This window comes from Urocampus carinirostris, chromosome 16 (assembly GCF_059441175.1).
Source record: "Urocampus carinirostris isolate Australia breed hairy pipefish chromosome 16, RoL_Ucar_1.0, whole genome shotgun sequence".
In the NCBI taxonomy this organism is placed as follows: domain Eukaryota; kingdom Metazoa; phylum Chordata; class Actinopteri; order Syngnathiformes; family Syngnathidae; genus Urocampus; species Urocampus carinirostris.
In genome coordinates, this window is record NC_142364.1 from 10,549,187 (window position 1) to 10,568,440 (window position 19,254).

Genomic DNA, 19,254 nt, shown 5'->3' on the forward strand with positions numbered 1-19,254 from the left:
TTTCAGATGTTGCTCAAGAACCTGTTTCAGCCCCTCAGCACCGTTATGGTCTTGCGGTCCGTTGAACTTTCTGTTTTTGAGGCGCGCTTGCAGTTTGCTTGTAGAACATCCTCTTGTCGAGATGCTATTAGCAGTACATCCTGTCACGGTTTGCAGTTAGAACATCTTGTTTGTCAAGGTGCCTCGCAGTTTGCAGAAAAATATCCCTTATGCATTATAAATATGCACTTGGAATGAAAACAAATAGCACATCTTCCATTAGACCATTCCTGTTTTTTCCTTACAGAAGACGTTTGTTTTCGATGAGATGCATTAAATGTAAACCTAAAACCGGAAACAAATGGTCTCCTTGTTTCATTTTTAAGGAAATTGAATAAAACCTAGACTGACATATGAATTGAGTAGCTATCAATGTGTCATAACATCACAGAGAATTTGCAAACTTAAATCTAACTTTTAATTTTATCCAAACATTTTTAAAAAAATGGGATGTTCAAGACTTATAATAATAAATGCTAAGAAAAATAAGTAAATATTTACAAGGTAGATCTAGGAAACTGGGCAAAGATTTTGTAATTATTTTCTCTACTTTTCAATATGTTTCCATAAACACACACACCCACACACTTTTAACTTGAGTGTTTTTTCTACATTTTTTTTCTCCCAAAATTGAGTTTGACACCCGGTGATTAGGGGAAAGAAGAAGTAATGGGATTGAGACTAATTAAAAAGGCAGTTCGCTCACTCAAGTGTAAAAAAAAACAACAATTATTGCAGATATTTTGAGGTTATATGCATGCTCAGTTCAAAGCTATTTTCAACCAAAATCATGACACCAACAGAAGTCCATATTCATCCCAAATGTATTGAACCAATGACAAGAAAAACATATGAGGGAAAATCAACAAACATGCCAACAAAAGCTCATTTTCGAGGCTTGCAGGTCAGTCCAGGATAAACACAAATAGCTTCTTTGTGACAATCAGGAAAAATAAAAAACTACTCATAGTGAAAACATCTAGCAAGACAAAAAAACGAGTCAAAAAAAGCCAAGCTGTTTTTGTAGAAAAAGTGTTGATAATATATTAAAATATATACTTTGAGGGCTGTGTGCAAGCCACGTTGTGTAATTCGATTTCGGACAGGCCAGCTATCGTCACAAAACACACAAAACTACGCATGTTTCTTTCCCTGAAACGTCAGCCACGATTGTACAAACGAGATTTCCTAAAGTGTGATGCCTTCGCTGACCCTAGAGCACCTCAAGACAACCTGGCCAAGACAAATATTTCAGTCTCTGAGCAGAGGTCCTTCCGTACCGGTCACTTTTTTTCCATGTAGAGCGGATTTCCTTTCAAAAAATAGCACATTCAGAATTGTGAAAAATATACTGTATTTTTTAGACTATAAAACCTCCAAATTGGCCAGAAAATCGGGGGGGTGCCTTATAACCCACTGCGCCTTATATACCGCAATATTTGGTGAATAATAAATCCATACAGTATATGTGTGCACGTTACGACACAAATCTTACGGTATACTAATGCAGTTGTGCAATGATCGAGGAGTTGGAACTGACCAAAATCTCAAAACATTGTATGCGACAGGAATAGAACCCGGGTCGCGGTGGTGAGAGTGCAGACACAACCATTCGTCCACCAGTGATACAATGACATGTGAAAGGGCATTACGTTGTATCGCATTATTTTAACTCACAGTGCCAGAAACAAATGTAAGAGAATGGAGAAAACAAAGTCATCCTGAAAGGTATAAACAAACACAAAGTCTGATTCATCATCAGATACACCAAAGCGATGTTTCCCTTATCGTTCTTTTTTTGCCTTTATTTACATCTTTCTGTTTTCTCCGATGTCTAACTTTCGTCTCTGATACCGTGAGTAGTTTTTTAACATTGAGATTAAAAAGATTTGGGCGTGGCCAAACATGGCCGTCTATCTTCACATACAATTGACCACGTTGCTGGCGCCCTGCTCCATATCTCGGATCTGCCCGACATGAGCGTCGCACACCGCCACGCCCGCTCCGGCACGGCAGTGCGACACCGAGCCAACTAGCTCCCACCTGGGGAAAGAGGGCGGAGTCAGGCATGAATAGGTAGCCACGCCCCTCAAAAGCCCCGCCCCTTACCTGTTGACCCGCGGTTCGAAAGCCTCCACCGTGTTGAGGTAGATGTTGCCGTTGTGGCCGCCCACGGCGAAGACGCGGCTCATGACGGTGGCCACGCCCACTCCGCCTCGGGGCGTGGTCATCTCCGCCACGTACTCCCAGCGCTGCGTCCGAGGGTCGTAACGTTCCACTGAGCTCAGCGGCGAGTTGTCGTCGAAACCCCCTGCGGTACAAGTGGCGTGAGTGAGTACAAGGTACCGTGACTACAGAATTCACCAGATTAGAAGACGCATGAGCAAATTTAAGGAAGAAACTCAACTTTGTTCAGGGACAAGCTGCACTGGATCTCAATTTTCATTTCGTACATCTTTTTTTAAAAATCAGCGGGGAAATGTCCACCACAGAAAAGCAACACATTGTGCAGACTTGTCAGACTGTGTCCGCATTTTCAAATCACTAACACAACAGCCAATATTGATTCAATGGACATTAACATATACGCAAGAGTGCTCCAAAAATCCTTCTAAACTTATTTATAAATCCAGATTTGTGTGTGTTTGTATTCATATGTGAAAAATAGGCTCTGAAACAGCTGAAATATTTTGGGAAAATGTACACAGTTGTACTTTAGGGCTCTGGGGGTGTCTTTGCTCCCTAACTAGGTTTTGTGTCAAGGTACCCCCACCCAATAAATACCAACAAAATCGATAAACGTGGCCTGGCATTGCCAGGGCATTCATCTTGGGGACTGTTACAAATAGCCATTGGACCAAGCCGGTGCACGTATAGGTGTCATTTATTGGTGGTAAGAGCTGGCCATTCGCTCTGGGCGGTGCTTCTTTCACAGTGGAGTGGTAAGCCGTACTTCTACAAGCTGTTACTGGGCCGCAGAGGCAAACGGGTGCCGGGCAGTAGGGGTTGTTCGGCTTACGAGTTAGTTACGCCGGGTCCTTATCGGTTATTTGTGATCGGAATTCCAGCTGTTTTTCATGAAGCGGCACTTTTGGCCCGATGCACTAACAACCAACAACCTCGTCCAAGGAGAATGCCCGGCAATGCCAGGCCATGCTGCATGTTATACATAAATGCTTGGAAACTTTTCCACAAGTAGTGTCAGATGATTGAATATTTTTTTGTACATTTTTAGCTATTTAGCAAGCTATCTCCCTAGCTTTTCACATTTTTTGCATGCTATCAAGCTAACATTTATTTTTTACTATTTTGGCTAGCAATCTAGCTCCAAACAGTTTTTTACCTGAGTATGAACTTTACATGACAATATTGGTATCATTTATGTAACCATATTTGGCATTTTGATTCTATGTAAACCAAGTTAGACATTTTTATTTTTCCATATTTTGCTGAACATATTTCTGTTCCACCGATGTTATATTTTACTCATTATTGTTGTCGTGCTCTGTACAGCCCCTTGAGACTATTTGTGATAAAGGGCTACAAATAAATATGACTTGACTAGTGTGGCAGCAGGTGACTAATTATCAGGTATGTTTTTACTATTGGGCCAAAAACTGTGATGTCATATTAGGCTATGATCTGTCTGACAACTGTCAGCCCGATCATTTTTGTGTATCCCTCATTAGTAACTAGTGTTGGCATGTATGTTTTTTTAATGTAGTAATAGCAATACTTGTTCTCTCTCTTAATTTCCCATGTGCACAAGGACAGAACTTAAAATCAGTTGCAGGGCACAGCAAGTGTACAGGCTGTTGTGGTTGAATCACAGCAAAATGTGTTACTTTCCTGTTCAAGACATTTCCCATCTAACTCCGAAGGGACAGTGGGGATCTTATTCATCCATTCATTCATGCACGTCAATAATTAGATGATAAGGAATTTGGCTACTGAAGGGAGTCATAGTAATTCTTGATGTTTACCCGTGTTTCCTTTAATGTCTTAACTTAAGGATAAATTGATGCTTTGTTTCAATTAAACAGTACAATTCCCTGGTTCGCACCAGTTCTAAGCCAGCTACGATGCACTGGCCAAGGTGACCGACAGGGTGACAGCCCCGGCGCAGGACACGGTGAGAAGGAGCACCGCCGCATTGACGCGGGACACAGACAGACATCAAACAGATGAAAGCCTTGAAATCTTATTTTCTACGCAAATATTTTCATTTAGCGGAGGTTAACGGCGGCTTACCCACGACGTAAAGACAACCGTTGAGCTCGCTGACCCCGTTGCCAGCACGTCTTTGCCCCATCTCCTCCACGTGGCACCACTTGTCCAAATGCGGGTCCAAACGCTCCACAGTGGAAAGCGACGCCCGCCCGTCGTTGCCGCCCACCGCGTACACAAACGCCTGCGGGGAAACCCAGCGTCCTCAACTGGTGTCATCCCATTTTAGGCTGGGTTTTGTCCGCCCTTACCCCGAGCGCCACGGATCCCACGCCGCCTCGGGGCGTGTTCATGCGAGCCACGGCGCTCCAACTGTTGCCTGCGATGTCGTAGCGCTCCACGTCGTTGAAGCACGAGTTGTCGTCCAGGCCGCCGATGGCGTAGATGGGCCCGCCCAGCGCTGCCAGGGCGATGCCCCGCCTGGTGGGGTTAGGGTTAAGTGAGGAAAAAAAGGGGTATTGCCAAAATATGTGTCTAACGTCAATTCCGGAGTACGAGACGCTACTTTTTTTCTACATTTTAAACCAGGGGTGGGAAACTATTTGGAGTCAGAGGCGGCATTGGCTTAAAAATTGACCAAAGGGCTGATCAGGGTCCCTACAGCTTAAAACAAGTTAAAAAAAATTTTTTTAATGCCTTTTGAAATCAAAAGTTCACCAAAAAATAAACAACTGAAACAAACATGACAACAAAATCAACACATGAATTCGAGACAATTTTCAACTATTTTTTTTTAAATAAAATTTTGGTCCAGTTAAAAACCTTCCATCTAGAAAACCATAGATCAAAACGATATTTACATTACATCATAAATCCTCAGTCAAAACTGGAAGATACTGAATCTACTAAATCCAAAGAACTCTTCTACATTCATGAAGCATTTTTATCATGTTGCATGAAAAATGCCTTGAATAAATCTTTTTAGTTTAAACAAAAATTATGCCCATGTTTTCGCATTTTTATGACTTGCGAAAATTGGATTTAAGACATTTTAATGCCAATTAAGGCCTTATTCTAAGAATAATAAAGGCAATGCCTTTTATGACTTTTCAAGGATCTGCGGGAACCCTACCCATCCTGGAGACAGATCTAATATGTAGTGTTACTGTAGTTTTTTTTTTTTTAGAATTTCTGCTTAGTTTTCTGCAGTAGTATTTTGTAGTATTTCTGTGGTAATTCTGTAGTACTATATTTCCACAGTAGAATTACTGTAGTGGTATTGTAGTATTTCAGTTGTAATATTTCTGTAGTAGTATTTTATTTTCATTTTTAAGTTAATCTTGAAGGGACTGTGTGTATTATTTTGACCAATAGATGTCGTTTGTTTCCTGCAAATAAAAACGAATACAAAGAATATAAACTACAGAGACTTTAGGTGACCAAACCGCATCATTTTTCTTCAGGTTTTTTTCTTGCCAAGCCTTCAGCAAGGATTTTTGGGCTTTCGGTACCCATGACAGCAAATGGCGGAGAATTTTGTCAGCTCCCTCTCGGTAAGGCTATCAAGTAAAATACAGTAAATGTGAATTTCTCAACCTGCGAGTATCTTAATACAAATCACCTTTATATGATAGTTTATGTATTTTTGATCATTTTTGAAACAGTTTTTTTTTCATAAATGAAGTTTTCTTGTAGCACTTGGAGGCATCAAATTATAACCACAGAAACTTTAATTCAACAATTGCAGGAAAATACCTCTTGGTGTTCATGGAAGCTTTCATCATCCACTTGTTGGTGAGGGGGTCAAACACCTCCATGTTCCCCAGATGCTCATTGCCATCATGACCACCCACGGCGTAAACTTTTCCTGCGGCGCCACCCAAAGGAGAAGCGTTTCATTTCTCCACTTTTGCTCGCTAGTTAGCGACTCGACTCGCACCTTTCACTGAAATGACCCCCACGTGCCGGCGTCGGCTGTTCATTTCAGGGCCCTGGAACCAGCTGTTCTTGCTGATGGAGTAGCACTCGATACTGCGAAAGGGGTCGCCTGAACCGCCGCGGCCGCCCACACAGAATAAGACCCCTGGGAAAAAAAATTGGGCCAGTTAATAGGGCTGCAACGATTAGTTGACAAGAATTGTTAATAGAAATAGTCAACATTGAATTCTAGTATTGACTACATAAACATAATCTCAGAGTCGCTCGTGCGCAATAGAGCGTCTGTCTTAAGTGGTAACCTACAGAAATGACAGCATAAACATCACGTACATGTGCCAAAACTTCTGAAGTTTGGAAGTATTTTAGCCTTGATACAACCAATGAAAATACTAATTGCAAAGCAAATATTCAATATCATGGCAATAACTTGGTGGTGCACCAACATTTCTAGAGAAAAGTCAGACAGTTGAATGAAAGAGTCTGACTCGCCTCAGTAAGATTCAAGTAACATTTAGGCCAAAACTGTTTTATAAACATGCATGGTTTTGTTCATATGCACATATTTTGCTATAAATGATAGCTTAAAAGAAAGCCGGACTGTGAAAACATATTAGAAATGAAATGCATGCAGTCCAAATAACAAACGGCACTTGCTTAAAGTTAAAAACAACAAACGTCAGTTGTTAAAACTGTTTGAAATCAAACTGTTGAGAATAGTTTAGTTCTTTAGTTACAGATTTTGCAGTTGACCACTGACAAAATGCACACAATATTTGTTTTATTTGCTGTTCTACTTCTGTATAAGAGCCTGTTGTTTACAGGGATCAAAATTGTTTACTTGTTTTTGCTTCTTTATTTGCCTGTCCCTAAAAAACAGACAGCGATTTATATATGGATGTCTTTACTGACAAAGCACTGCACCTCATTGGTTTAAAATAGGGCATTTTTATTTTATTTTTGTACAAATTTGCACTATGTTCAAATAAATATGTATTTTCAGTGTTCCAACCTTCCTGACGTTTCTTTTCATTTGCAACATAATTGAAAGCAACTTAATGCTAAATTGAAAAAAAAAAAAAAAATCTGATTATTCATCAAATCGGTGAGTAGTCGAATGTTAAAATAGTCAAAGTTGAAGCCTTAGTTTAACAGGATAATAACTAACCGTGAATTCACCCACTAACTTAGTTTATATGTTACAGGTGACTTTTTGGCCTACTTACTAAATTTCAGTCAACTTGGGTATTTTATTTGTTTATTTATGCATTTAACTCGCTTCCTCTTCCTCGACTTCCTCATTCTCCCCCCAAATATTAAGTTTGAATCTTTACTTTAGACACCCAAACTGGTTTTGTTGAATGAATTAGCTTCTGATCAAAATCACTTGATTTTGATTTAATGCTAACCGTTTAATTCTTAATTTGTGCGTTGATTCCAGCTCTGTTAGTTAAGAGATAAGACCCGGCGGGCCGTGTCTGCACTGCACCTGCCGTGTGCTTGCGTGCCACGGTGCGCGGCGAGTACTCAAAGTCGGCCACCGTCTTGTTGGCTAGCTGCAGGTGGTAGTTGCGCGCTTCGTCCATCAGGTCGCGGCAACTCAGGCTACTTTTGATCAGCTCGTCTTTGGCCACCGTGCCGGTCAAGAAGTCCACGGGGAGGAGTGGCAGGCGTACCTGGGCAAAAACATATACAATTAAATTCAAAGGCATCAATCTGGTGAAATTTTAAAACAAAATCAAAAAGCCAGATCTATATGTAAACTGATGAATGATAAATACACTAGTTATGAAAAACAATGACACAGGAAACAAGTCACACCTATAAAGCATGGTAAACGAGAGGTGCTGATGCAAAATAATCTGCTTGTCATCTATTTAGGCTAAAAATAAGTCAAGTCATGTTTATTATTATTATTATTAAAGGGCTGCACAGATCAAAGACTACTGCAAACCACAGACTATTATTACACCATCCCCTGATCTAAAACCTACACGAAAGCAAGGAAAAACTCAAAAACTTCAACATGAGGAAAATGAAGAAACCGTAAAAAGGGACCGCACATGAGGTAATCCCCCTTCCAGGATGACCAGGCCAAAATGGATGTTGCAATAAAAAATAATACAGATATTGTCAACATGAAATATAGTAAGCTGTAGTGTTTCGATGCCGAACTATTTTAAGGTTTCTGGATCAATTAGTAAACAGACAAAATCACCGGTAGAAATTTTAAATGTATTCAAATGTAATAGTCATATCGGTGATCTGGTAAATTACATTATAAAACATCAGTACTGGTGTTTTTTGATTGCTGCCATGACAGGACGCTGGTTCTTCCTGATGGTTTACAGGTTTTTGTAACATCCAATTATGTGCTACAGTTGGGGCCAGTGTCCCCCTTAGGGTTTTCCTGCTCTGAGCAATTTTTCCTAATTGCTGGCAATGGCAGCGCCGGGTTCTTACGCTCTGTTAAAAACGCTGGCAGTGCATCGAGGCTCTGGGCAGGTTTTCTACACTTGGCGTGAAACCTTTTTTCCTGGTCACCGAGCGTGGAGTTGAGGAAAATGCTGCGCTTGTCAATGTCACATTTTACCCAGCAGTCTATTCACAGTGCAGGCGGGGCAGGACCAAATCTGTAAAAACCGAATGTCATTTGGGGGAAGGCCTGACGAAGCAAGATTCCTTCTGATGGCCATGGCTTTGGTAATCATTTATATGAAAAAGTTATTTTGATTCACTCTGCATTCATATATCCATCCATCCATGATCCGCACCGCTTGTCCTCAGTAGGGTCGCAAGGGGTGCTGGAGCCCATCCCAGCTATCTTCGGGCAGTGGGCAGGGGACACCCTGAACTGGTTGCCAGCCAATCACAGAACACAGAGAGACAGACAACTCACTCGCTCATTCACACCTATGGACAATTTGGACCGGCCAATTAACCTGACATGCATGTTTTTTAACAATACAAGTTAATGAGACTGGCGGCTCACCAGAATCTTTCCATGTATGGGAAAATCGGGCACCTGGGAAAATATGCGGTCTAGCCAGGCGCGGTGGTGCTGCGGGTTGGCCTTCAGCCACTTGACGGCCGCCTGGTAGACTTGAGTCTCCGAGTGGATGTTGAGCTCGCTGGAGGCCAGCAACGTACGCAGATGCTGCGGCGAAACGCAGGTAAAATCCTCACATTCGACCACTTGGCCAAAGTGCTCGCAGGCGTAGCGGTCCGCCATGTCCATCAGGTCCACGCGGTTGTGGCTCTCGGCGAAGGTGCGCACCGCCAGGCAGTTGCTGGGGTGGAAGTGGGCTTTCATGTACTCGCAACAGGCGCGCGCCACCAGCTCCACCTGCAGGTAGTTGGGGGGCTGTCAGCTTGGCATGCAACTAACAACTACTGTATTTTTTCGTGTATAACCTTTACCATACAAAAGAACTCCAATTTTGGGTAAGCTTTATACATGAGATTTTACGTATTTGTGCACAATTGATCAGTGATTAAATATCGCGGATCACAATTGCAAAGCATGAGATGCAGCAGCAATCGAACCTGGGTGGTGGTGGTGGGATTGCCAAACCGTAACCAATTGTCCACCAGGGATATGGATGACATATGAAAAGGCATTCAACATTATCTCATTATCACACTATTTTTATTTACGTACCCCAGACGAAAATGAGAGAAAACACGAAGTTGTCCTGAAAGATATAAATAAGTGCAAATAAGCACAACAAAGACACTCGTTGGTGTATCTGATGATGAATCAGACTTTAAAGGACATCAAATAAATAGTTTGTTTTATGTTGGTGTTGTGTTCATGGTTTACGTGGTCAACAAATAATTTTTATCCTGGCTGCCCGTATCTAACAAAGTTTGCCACTTACAATGCTTAGTTTGAGCTAAAAAAGTGAAATAATTTTTTAAGCGGCTTTAATCAGAAATTATGGGGGTGCATGTTATACACGAGTACACATTATACACAAATAAATACGGTAATGCCATATCTAACAACAATTAGGTACAGTGATTGCTCAGAAGAGACATAACCGCAAATGAACCTCTGTCCATTTTCGGGGACAGGCATATAAATGATCAATTAAAATCAAACATTTTCATTATCCCTGATAAACGAGAACGGGCTCATTAAGAACTTAAAGATTCTTAACAGTTTGAGATCAAATGGTTTTAAGAACCAAGTTTGTTGAACCATCTTTTGTGCAGAAAAGGGCTTAATGGTGACTCTCTTCTTGGGAATTCATGTAACAAATTTCAAAGACATGTGCCAGGCACTGTCTGGCATAACGCTCAAGCACTCTTATGGCAAAATATACGCGTATAAAATGTACAATACATGCCATCAAAACCGTATTTGCTTGGAGGGACCTTGAATTTTACAGAGGCGAGTCGGACTCAGTTTTATTCAACTGTTTAATATGCTTTCTCTTAAGATGTTTGTGCTTCACTGTGAAACTGCTGCTTTGCAAGTAGTCTTTTTATTCATCACATTCAGGATGAAATGTTCCCAAACATGAGAAGTGTTGGTACTCGTACTAAATTTCTGTACGTTACCGCTCGTGATAGAGATGCTAATGCGCATATGTGAGTCTCAGAAGAGATAATGATCATGTAAGATACCTCACTCTGTTGGAAAAATGTGTCTGTTGACCAAAGTCGACGATGGAATACATCATCGACTATTTCTGTAAACGTTGACTCATCGTAGTAGCCCTATTACGAAGTGTAGCGACTGCTATGCAGGTGAGGGTTCCCTGACTCACCTGAAGGATGCATGCAGCGTAAAGCAGAGGCTGTACATTGTCCACGGTCAGTGTGAGCTTGGAGGAGTAGGCAAAGTGCACCAGGTCCTGGATGGCGTCCCCGTCAAAGTCCTTGATCTCGATGACTTTCTGCTTGGCCTCGCTCATTTCCGACAGAAACATAGCCCTGACTCACGAACAAGGAGAAAAAAAAGCTTAACTGACATTGAAAACAAGTTCCTTGGCATGTTCATTTATATCCGGTACGTTATTAGGCTACTCAAAATAAAAGCTGGAGGGATGAGCAGTTTTATTAAAGAATATCCCGGGCACAAGTGAGCTACAGAACAATGGTGGTAGAAATTAATAAGGGATTAGACTGAAATGGCTGTCAATCACTCTTATACTGGTAGGGCGATCCGGAGAGGACCGAAATCAGAGGAAATTGAAAATTGCTGACAATAGATTTTCTGCTGGTAGGGGAGGTCCAGAAAAGTGAAAGCTAAAGAAATCCAAAATGGCTGACTCAGTTTTAGGCTGAAAGGGCGATCTAAGGAACCAAAACCGAAGGAAATCAAAAATGGCTAGCAATCTTATACTGAAAAGTGCAGTTTGGAAAATGAAACCTAAGGAAATGGAAAATGGCGAGAATGAGGCAAATACTGTAAAAGCGGTCCGGAAAACCTTATGAACTTGCCATCTTTAGTAAAGGGGTATGAAACTCATAATGTAGGGGCCATTTGCAGCCCTCAGAACACCACAGTGCTAGGTCATTGTGATTTTCTAGTAAAAAAATGTTTTTGCTTAATATGTTGACTAGGTCTATTTAACCATACTTCCAATCATGAACCTGGTAATAACATAGTAACAACATAGTAATAACATAAGTTGTTTACAAATACATATTAAAACCGGGCGCTATTAATTAACAAAAGGAAGCTTGAAAGGTTGGAGCCCCCTGCTTTAGGCCTTATTTGACTACAAAAGTCAGTTCGACTGACTGGATTCAGACTTTCTGTTCTCAGGGGGGTCGGATTTGTAAAATTATGCAAACATAAAATGTTATTTTCTACCAATAGTCATCCTGCTACTCCACCGGTCAACAATATTCCTGTGGTATGGAATTCGGGCCGCATCTGCCGTCATGCAAGGCACAAGACCCGGGACCGGCAGTCGAATCCTGTGGTGGTTACCACTAAGGTGCAAAACTCGCGAAAGGTTTCAGCTCAGTCCACAGTGCTGAAGCTTGGCCTTCTTAATATTAGATCACTAGCCTCCAAAGCTTTACTTGTTAATGACCTTATTAATGAACACAATCTTAACCTTATTGGCCTTTGTGAGACCTGGTTGAAACCAAATGAGTTTGTAGTGTTAAATGAGGCTTCTCCCCCTAACTTTGTGAGTGCGCACTTGGCACGACCATGCAAAAAAGGTGGAGGTGTTGCTCTTATATCGGAAAATAGGTTGAAATTTACTTCTAATACCCCTACTAGTTTTAAAACGTTTGAAGCACTTGTTATGAGGTCCTTAATGTCAACACCAATTTATGTAGTTGTTGTGTATCGCCCACCTGGACCATACTCAAATTTTTTGGAAGAATTTTCTGATTTGTTAACAGACTTAGTTACGTATGCGGACAATGTTGTAATTATTGGTGATTTTAATGTTCACATAAACTCCCCATCAAATTCACTTGCAATTGCATTTAAGTCACTGATGGATACATTTGCTTTCAATCAAATAGTTGATGTGCCAACTCATAAAGATGGGAACACTCTAGATCTTGTCCTGACCCGTGGCGTAGTAGCCTCAAATGTTACAGTGTTACCGTATCCTAATGCCATCTCTGATCACTATTTTGTTAAATGTGAGGTGTTGTTTAATGTTTACTGTGATAAGGAAAATATAGGCTTTAGCAGTCGCAATATAGAATAGAATAGAATAGAATATACCTTTATTGTCATTGTTACAAAATGGGTTAACATATTGTGACAACGAAATTGGGCATGACACTCCAGTTTTACACATTCACAATGAGGTATGAGCCAAGAAGATAAAGGAACAGAGAAGATAAGGTTATAAAACAAGGGGGATAAGGCTATAGTTATAATTTACATGGTATTTACACAAGAAATGTCGGCATGTGGGATGTTACATACAGTGTTGTCGTGATACCGTTGGTATCGTAAGGGTTGTGCAATATTGCATTTGGTGCAAAGTCATCATAGTGCAACAAATAGTCAGCATATGCATTGGTGCAAACATAGACAACATATGGTAACTGCAGCCTTCCCTTCGTACACTGGGTCTGTTGACTCACTTACAAACAACTTCAATACTGCTTTGGTAAATGTTCTTGATTCTGTGGCGCCCCTAAAGTATAAATTCCGACCCAAGAAGACTACACTTTGGTTTACTGAAGAAACTAGGTTACTCAAACAAAGTTGCAGAAAAATTGAACGAAAATGGCGCACTACTAAGCTGGAGGTTTTTCGACTGGCCTGGTGTGACAGTTTGCTGAAATATAAAGTAGCTCTTGCCTCAGCTAAAGCTTCGTATTTTTCTAAGATTATTGTTGAACATAAGAATAATCCAAAATTTTTATTTGACACAGTGGCGAAACTTACCAGACAACAACTTAACCCAAATGGTTGCACTCATTCTGCTAATGACATTATGGAATTTTTTAATAAAAAGATTCAACTAATCAGGAATGAAATTTTAAAAGAACGCTCTGTTTCCTCCTCCTATATCAAAGATGTGGAGGTGCTAGGTATGGACTGTGTCAGCGGTTGTTTAGAAACATTCTCCAGTTTCAATGAATTGTCCCTTGATAATCTAACACAGATGGTCAGTAGGGCCAAACAAACTACGTGCCTGCTTGATCCGTTTCCAGCTTCACTGGTGAAGGATCTGTTTGAGATCTTAGGACCATCAGTTTTAAATATTATTAATATATCGCTATCCTCGGGTATTGTTCCTGTAGCCTTCAAGTCTGCCGTCATTAAACCCACGCTTAAGCGACCTAACCTTGACCCAGAAAGCCTAGGTAATTATAGGCCAGTGTCAAATCTGCCATTTCTTGCGAAATTACTTGAAAAGGTCGTTGCACAGCAGCTAAATGACTTCATGTCAGAAAATAACCTTTTTGAAACTGTCCAGTCAGCATTTAGAGCAAATCATTCTACTGAGACAGCCCTTGCAAAAGTAACCAATGATCTCCTTTTAACAATAGATTCTGGTGCCTCATCAATGTTACTGCTGCTGGATCTCAGCGCTGCTTTTGATACGGTCGACCACAACATATTATTGATTCGTCTAGAACGCATTGGTATCTCAGGAACTGTACTCTCGTGGTTTAGGTCCTACCTGTCAGACAGGATGCAATGTGTTAACTATGGCAATATGACCTCTAAACAATCTAATGTCCCTTGTGGTGTTCCTCAAGGCTCTGTACTTGGCCCCCTTCTTTTTAGTATTTATATGATCCCGCTTGGTGACATTATCCGCAAGTATAATATTAGTTTCCATTGCTATGCAGATGACACTCAACTGTATGTGCCACTGGAAAAAACTGGACATTTAAGTTTTAGAAATCTGGAGGATTGCCTTACTGAGATTCAAAGATGGATGTCAAATAATTTTTTACGCCTTAACCCAGAAAAAACTGAAATGTTGATTATTGGTCCAGCTCACTGTCGTCATTTGTTTTCAAACATTACCCTGAACCTAGACAAATGTAATATCACCCATAGTGACTCAGTCAAAAATCTAGGTGTTATATTTGATCCTAACCTGTCGTTTCAGTTACATGTGAAAAATATTACTAGAATAGCTTTCTACCACCTCCGTAATATTGCAAAGATTCGTTCAATGCTGTCCCAATCAGATGCAGAGATTTTAATTCATGCGTTTATTACTTCTCGGCTTGATTACTGTAATGTATTGCTTTCTGGTCTCCCGATGTCTAGCATTAAAAGTTTGCAGCTGGTTCAGAATGCGGCAGCTAGACTTTTGACTAAGACTAAAAAGTTTGAGCATATTACACCTGTATTGGCCAACTTGCACTGGCTCCCAGTCCACTTAAGATGTGACTTTAAGGTTCTCTTATTAACATATAAATGTTTGCATGGGCTTGCACCCTCTTATCTCTCCGATTTGATTTCCCCCTATGTTCCTGCACGGAGTCTGCGCTCGGAAAATGCCGGTCTACTTGTGACTCCGAGAGCCAAGAAGTCTGCGGGCTCGAGAGCGTTCTCCATCCGGGCCCCGGTGTTGTGGAACGCCCTGCCTCTGGAGATAAGATCTGCAACCTCAACGGAAGTTTTTAAATTGAGGCTTAAGACACACTTCTATTCCAAAGCATATGATTGATGCCCACCTTGTATTCTGTTTTGTCCTGTCTTTTTCTGAGGCCTGCCTGGCTGATACGAAGGAGAAGGATGATCTGGGATGGGTCAACGGACCGGGGTCTGACCTGCAGCATGTCAACCCCTGCATTTACCAGCTGGCGTCGTCGTTGATGTCATGCTCTTTCCGGACATTTTCAACATCTTACCTAGTGTTTACTATTCTGTGTACAGTAATGTTAATTGTAATTCACCCTGTTCAATCCTGGAAGGGGGATTACCACATGTGAGGTCCTTTCTCAAGGTTTCTCTTTTCTCCTCACACTGAGGTTTTTGAGTTTTTCCTTGCCCGCATGCTGGTTTGCTGGTTTAAGATGAGGTAATTGTGTAATTTTGTAACTGTAATCCTGTGCAGTCCTTTGAGACATTTTTGTGATTAAGGGCTATATAAATAAATTTGACTTGACTTGACTTGACTTTAGCTTGCTGTAGTTTCTCAGTATTATGCTTTATCATTCAGACGACTTTAGTAGCCTACCGTACATATTATAATCATGGATGGCAAGGGATCTTTTCTAAGCAGAACCCATTTATTCCTAAAAATGTTAAAACTATTTCTTTATGTTTAGCATTGAATGTGTAAACTGGTTTATTTCAAAAATTGAGTGAATGCCGTTATACACCTGAACTAAAACACGGTACACAAACTCAATGGACAGCTATGAAAACATGCCTTAAATATTGTACTGGTTTGAAATTGACAAAAAAAATACTGGTTTTATCAGTAGTAAGATTAAAGTATATCAAAACAAACTACGAGGCTGGGCCTACTCAAACTGAGAGTATATTCTTTGTTTAAAAAACATAACTTTTGACAGAAATGACCTGGAGAGCAGCCTCATTTTTATACTCTCAGAAATTTGCAGTAGCCTGGATTAAATCTCCAAACATGCTTAACATAGGCCAAATAAAAATCAACAATCGTGCACACCTGAAGTAGGGGATAACGCAGGCTAACACCAGCTTGTGACATGGAATCAGCCTGCTGCCCACCTGCAATTAAAAGATAGTCGAGCCAGGACACATTTAAAAAACAAAAACAAATTACATCCATCCATCAAGCGCGAGAGCAGAAAAAAACCTTGAGTGTGACGTCACAGAGCTCTCCCGCTTCGTAGAATTGCCGGAGTGAGTCATGGAAGTCCTTCCAGGCCTCATGGGCCTCAAACATGAAAGAGCCGTCAGACTCACTGTCCGTTTTGGACGGCTTGGCGGTGACCGCTTGCTTCTCTTTGGCCTTGGGCTGCTTGCCCTGCTCCGGCACTGCGTCACCCGGCGCCATGACGGACCTACTGGACTTGAAGCCTGGAAACATGAAGATATGATGTTGAGAACTTGTGGAGTCACAGTCTTGAATTCCAATTGTTGATTTATTAATATGGATATGGAGTCCCCTGTGCATCCACCAGCTACTCCACTGGACCAGCTCAAGTATGGTTACACTAATGCTAAATAAAATGACACTCTTCCTTTATATGTATTTATAGGGTTATTTAATTCCATGCATGTATATTATAATCAGTATTTACTATATACTATGTTGTTCTTATTATTTGCCGTAGGTTTGGAGCATTAAGCCAATTAGCATAGATTTATATCGCCCGCTAAACGGCAATTTCACGTTAACTGCATTTATTTGATTTTATTCAGGGTACTCGATCTGGAAGTCTATAGTTAATTTTCTTGCCTCCAGTTTTGAAATTATGAACGGTATCAAAATCACGAAGAATCCACACGATGTTAGAACAAGAATGAAAAAAAAATGTCTTGCACCATAGCAAGATGACCACACGAGGGGATCAAGCAGTTTTGTCGGATTTATTTAAATTCATGGTTAATGCATTGGAGGATGGTCTTTAAAGCGACGTCGGGGAAAACACTGCAACGTCTCGAGTAGATTCTAGTTAGCATTAGCATTGGAGCTAGCATCTGTTACACTTGTTCGCTAGCTCAAAGACCAAAAAGAAACACCTAAAAAAATGACAAACGCGACACATAATATAAACTAATTGCCAGTAAAAAACATAAGTACATTTGACTAACCTCATTTAGTGGGAATGTTTGAAAGTGGGCCGTGGGTTGGCATTAGGCCGCTTGTTGCCTTTTCGCTCGGGGCATCCTGGGTAATGTCGTTTTGATACCACTTAGCAGGGGTGTCAAACTCGTTTTAGCTGGGGGCCACAAATGCTATAAAAAATCTCACGGGGGCCGAACAAGTAAGTTTAGAAAAAGAGAGGGAGAAAAAGAGAGAAAGAGGGGGAAGGAAAGGGAGAGCAATAAACAGATAGGGAGATCAAGGGAGACAGAGTGAGAGAAAAAGAGAGCAGAATTGAGATATGGAGAAATAAAAAGGAAAAAAAAGGAAAAGGAAAAAATAAAGAAATGAAAGAAAAAAAGAAGGATAAAAAGAATGAGAGAAGTGAAACGACAGAGAAAGAGAGTGAGCAGGGGAAAAAGAGACAAAGTGAGGTGAAAGAAATCAAAAAAGGGGAGAGGGTGATAACTAAAGAAAAATAGAAAGACAATTACAGCGTAAGTTACAGAGGGATTAAATAGAAAGAGAAGGAGAGTGAGAGAAAGATAGAGAAGAGAGAAAAAGAGAGTGAACAGGAGAAAGAGAGAAGAAAGTGAGAGAGAAATAGAAAAATACTACCACAGTTGTTTTGCAAGTGTTAACTGACTTGGGTGGCATCTGGTGGAAATATATAAAACTACAGCTCATTTTCCTCTTGCGGGGCAGATTTAAACCATTGTTGGGCCTGATCCGGTCCGCGGGCCGCCCGTTTGACATCTGTGACTTATAGTGTAAGATTTACACCATTCTTCTCGATTTGGATTTCATTCACTTTTGTAAAGCCCTTAATTACAAGGAGCCTCAAAGGGCTGCACAGACCACAGATCATTGCAAACCACTGACTATTATTACACCATTCCCTGATCTAAAACCTACATGAGGGCAAGGAAAAAATAAACAACTTCAAAATGAATAAACCTTGAGAAGGGACTGCACATGAGGTAATCCCACTTCCAGGATGACCAGGCTGCAATGGATGTTGTAATAACAATTAACACACAGATATCAAGTGGAAATATAAGTCATTCATAAGCTATAAAATAGAAGTGTGTTTTAAGCCGAGATTCAAACAGTTTCACTGAGGTTGCAGATTGAATCTCAGAGGGAAGAGCATTCCACAACATCAGCGCCTGAATAAAGAACACTCTTGAACCTGCGGTTCTCTTCTTGGCTCTTGGGATCACTAGTAGAACAGCTTTTTTTTTTAACTACTTGTATTGTGTTGCTCTCCAAGTAGTTAATGTTTTACTTGATTAATCTACTGATCTCTGGAGAAATATTTACACTTACAAGTTGGTTCTCTTACCCACTAGGGTTGTAGGGGGCAGCATTTCCTGCGGTGTGTCTAGGGTAAGTACAGCCTGGTGGTGCCCATCCCTCTCCAGTCCAAATGTTTCCACCTAGTCTCAAGATGGCCATTCTTAACCTGGCCCCTCCTTACCTGTCTGACCTTCTCCAGGTGCACGTCCCCACTCGCTCCCTCAGATCCTCGTCCTCCCTCCGACTGTCAGTGCCCCCTGCCCACCTGAGCACCATGGGAGCCAGAGCCTTCAGTCGCGCTGCTCCAAAGCTTTGGAACAATCTACCTCCGGACCTCCAAAACTGCACACCTCTCTCCACTTTTAAGTCCCTTCTAAAAACACACCTGTTCAGAACTGCCTACAACACGTAGCTTCTCCATTTCCTATGTTTTTATGTCTTTTTATTTATTATTTCGCTTACAATTTTTTACATTTTACATTGTATTTTCTCATTGTCTGTACAGTGTCCTTGGGTGGCTTGAAAGGCGCTTTTAAATAAAATGCATTATTATTATTATTATAAGAATGCACGAAACAAAACGCACGATCGCACTGCATTATGGATAATGTCATTT

At 40.9% G+C, this 19,254-nt stretch overlaps 1 protein-coding gene across 2 annotated transcripts; it reads right to left on the bottom strand.

The window, feature by feature from the left end:
- Positions 1 to 845: 845 nt before the first annotated feature.
- Positions 846 to 17,566, bottom strand: klhl8 (kelch-like family member 8). 2 transcript variants are annotated; one of them, XM_088356056.1, is made up of 12 exons: positions 17,348 to 17,566; positions 16,386 to 16,609; positions 16,236 to 16,297; positions 10,917 to 11,082; positions 9,134 to 9,487; positions 7,631 to 7,817; positions 6,146 to 6,289; positions 5,962 to 6,073; positions 4,518 to 4,686; positions 4,291 to 4,450; positions 2,149 to 2,350; positions 846 to 2,082 (listed from the first exon to the last, which is right to left on the bottom strand). In XM_088356056.1, the coding sequence occupies exons 2-12, from the start codon at positions 16,584 to 16,586 to the stop codon at positions 1,959 to 1,961; spliced, it is 1,881 nt and encodes a 626-aa protein (XP_088212182.1). In that variant the 5' UTR covers positions 16,587 to 16,609; positions 17,348 to 17,566; the 3' UTR covers positions 846 to 1,958. The 2 variants fall into 2 exon arrangements, with proteins under 2 accessions (XP_088212182.1, XP_088212183.1); XM_088356057.1 differs by having other exon boundaries at positions 9,167 to 9,487; positions 17,348 to 17,552.
- Between the last annotated feature and the right edge of the window lie 1,688 nt (positions 17,567 to 19,254).

Excerpts from the sequence above, each read along its gene's own strand:
- klhl8 (XM_088356056.1), bottom strand. The coding sequence starts at position 16,586 with ATGGCGCCGGGTGACGCAGTGCCGGAGCAGGGCAAGCAGCCCAAGGCC. Across the intron at positions 7,818-9,133 it reads CCATACATGGAAAGATTCTG|GTACGCCTGCCACTCCTCCC; the intron begins GTGAGCCGCCAG and ends GTTTTTGCCCAG. Across the intron at positions 2,083-2,148 it reads TTCGAACCGCGGGTCAACAG|GTGGGAGCTAGTTGGCTCGG; the intron begins GTAAGGGGCGGG and ends CTCTTTCCCCAG.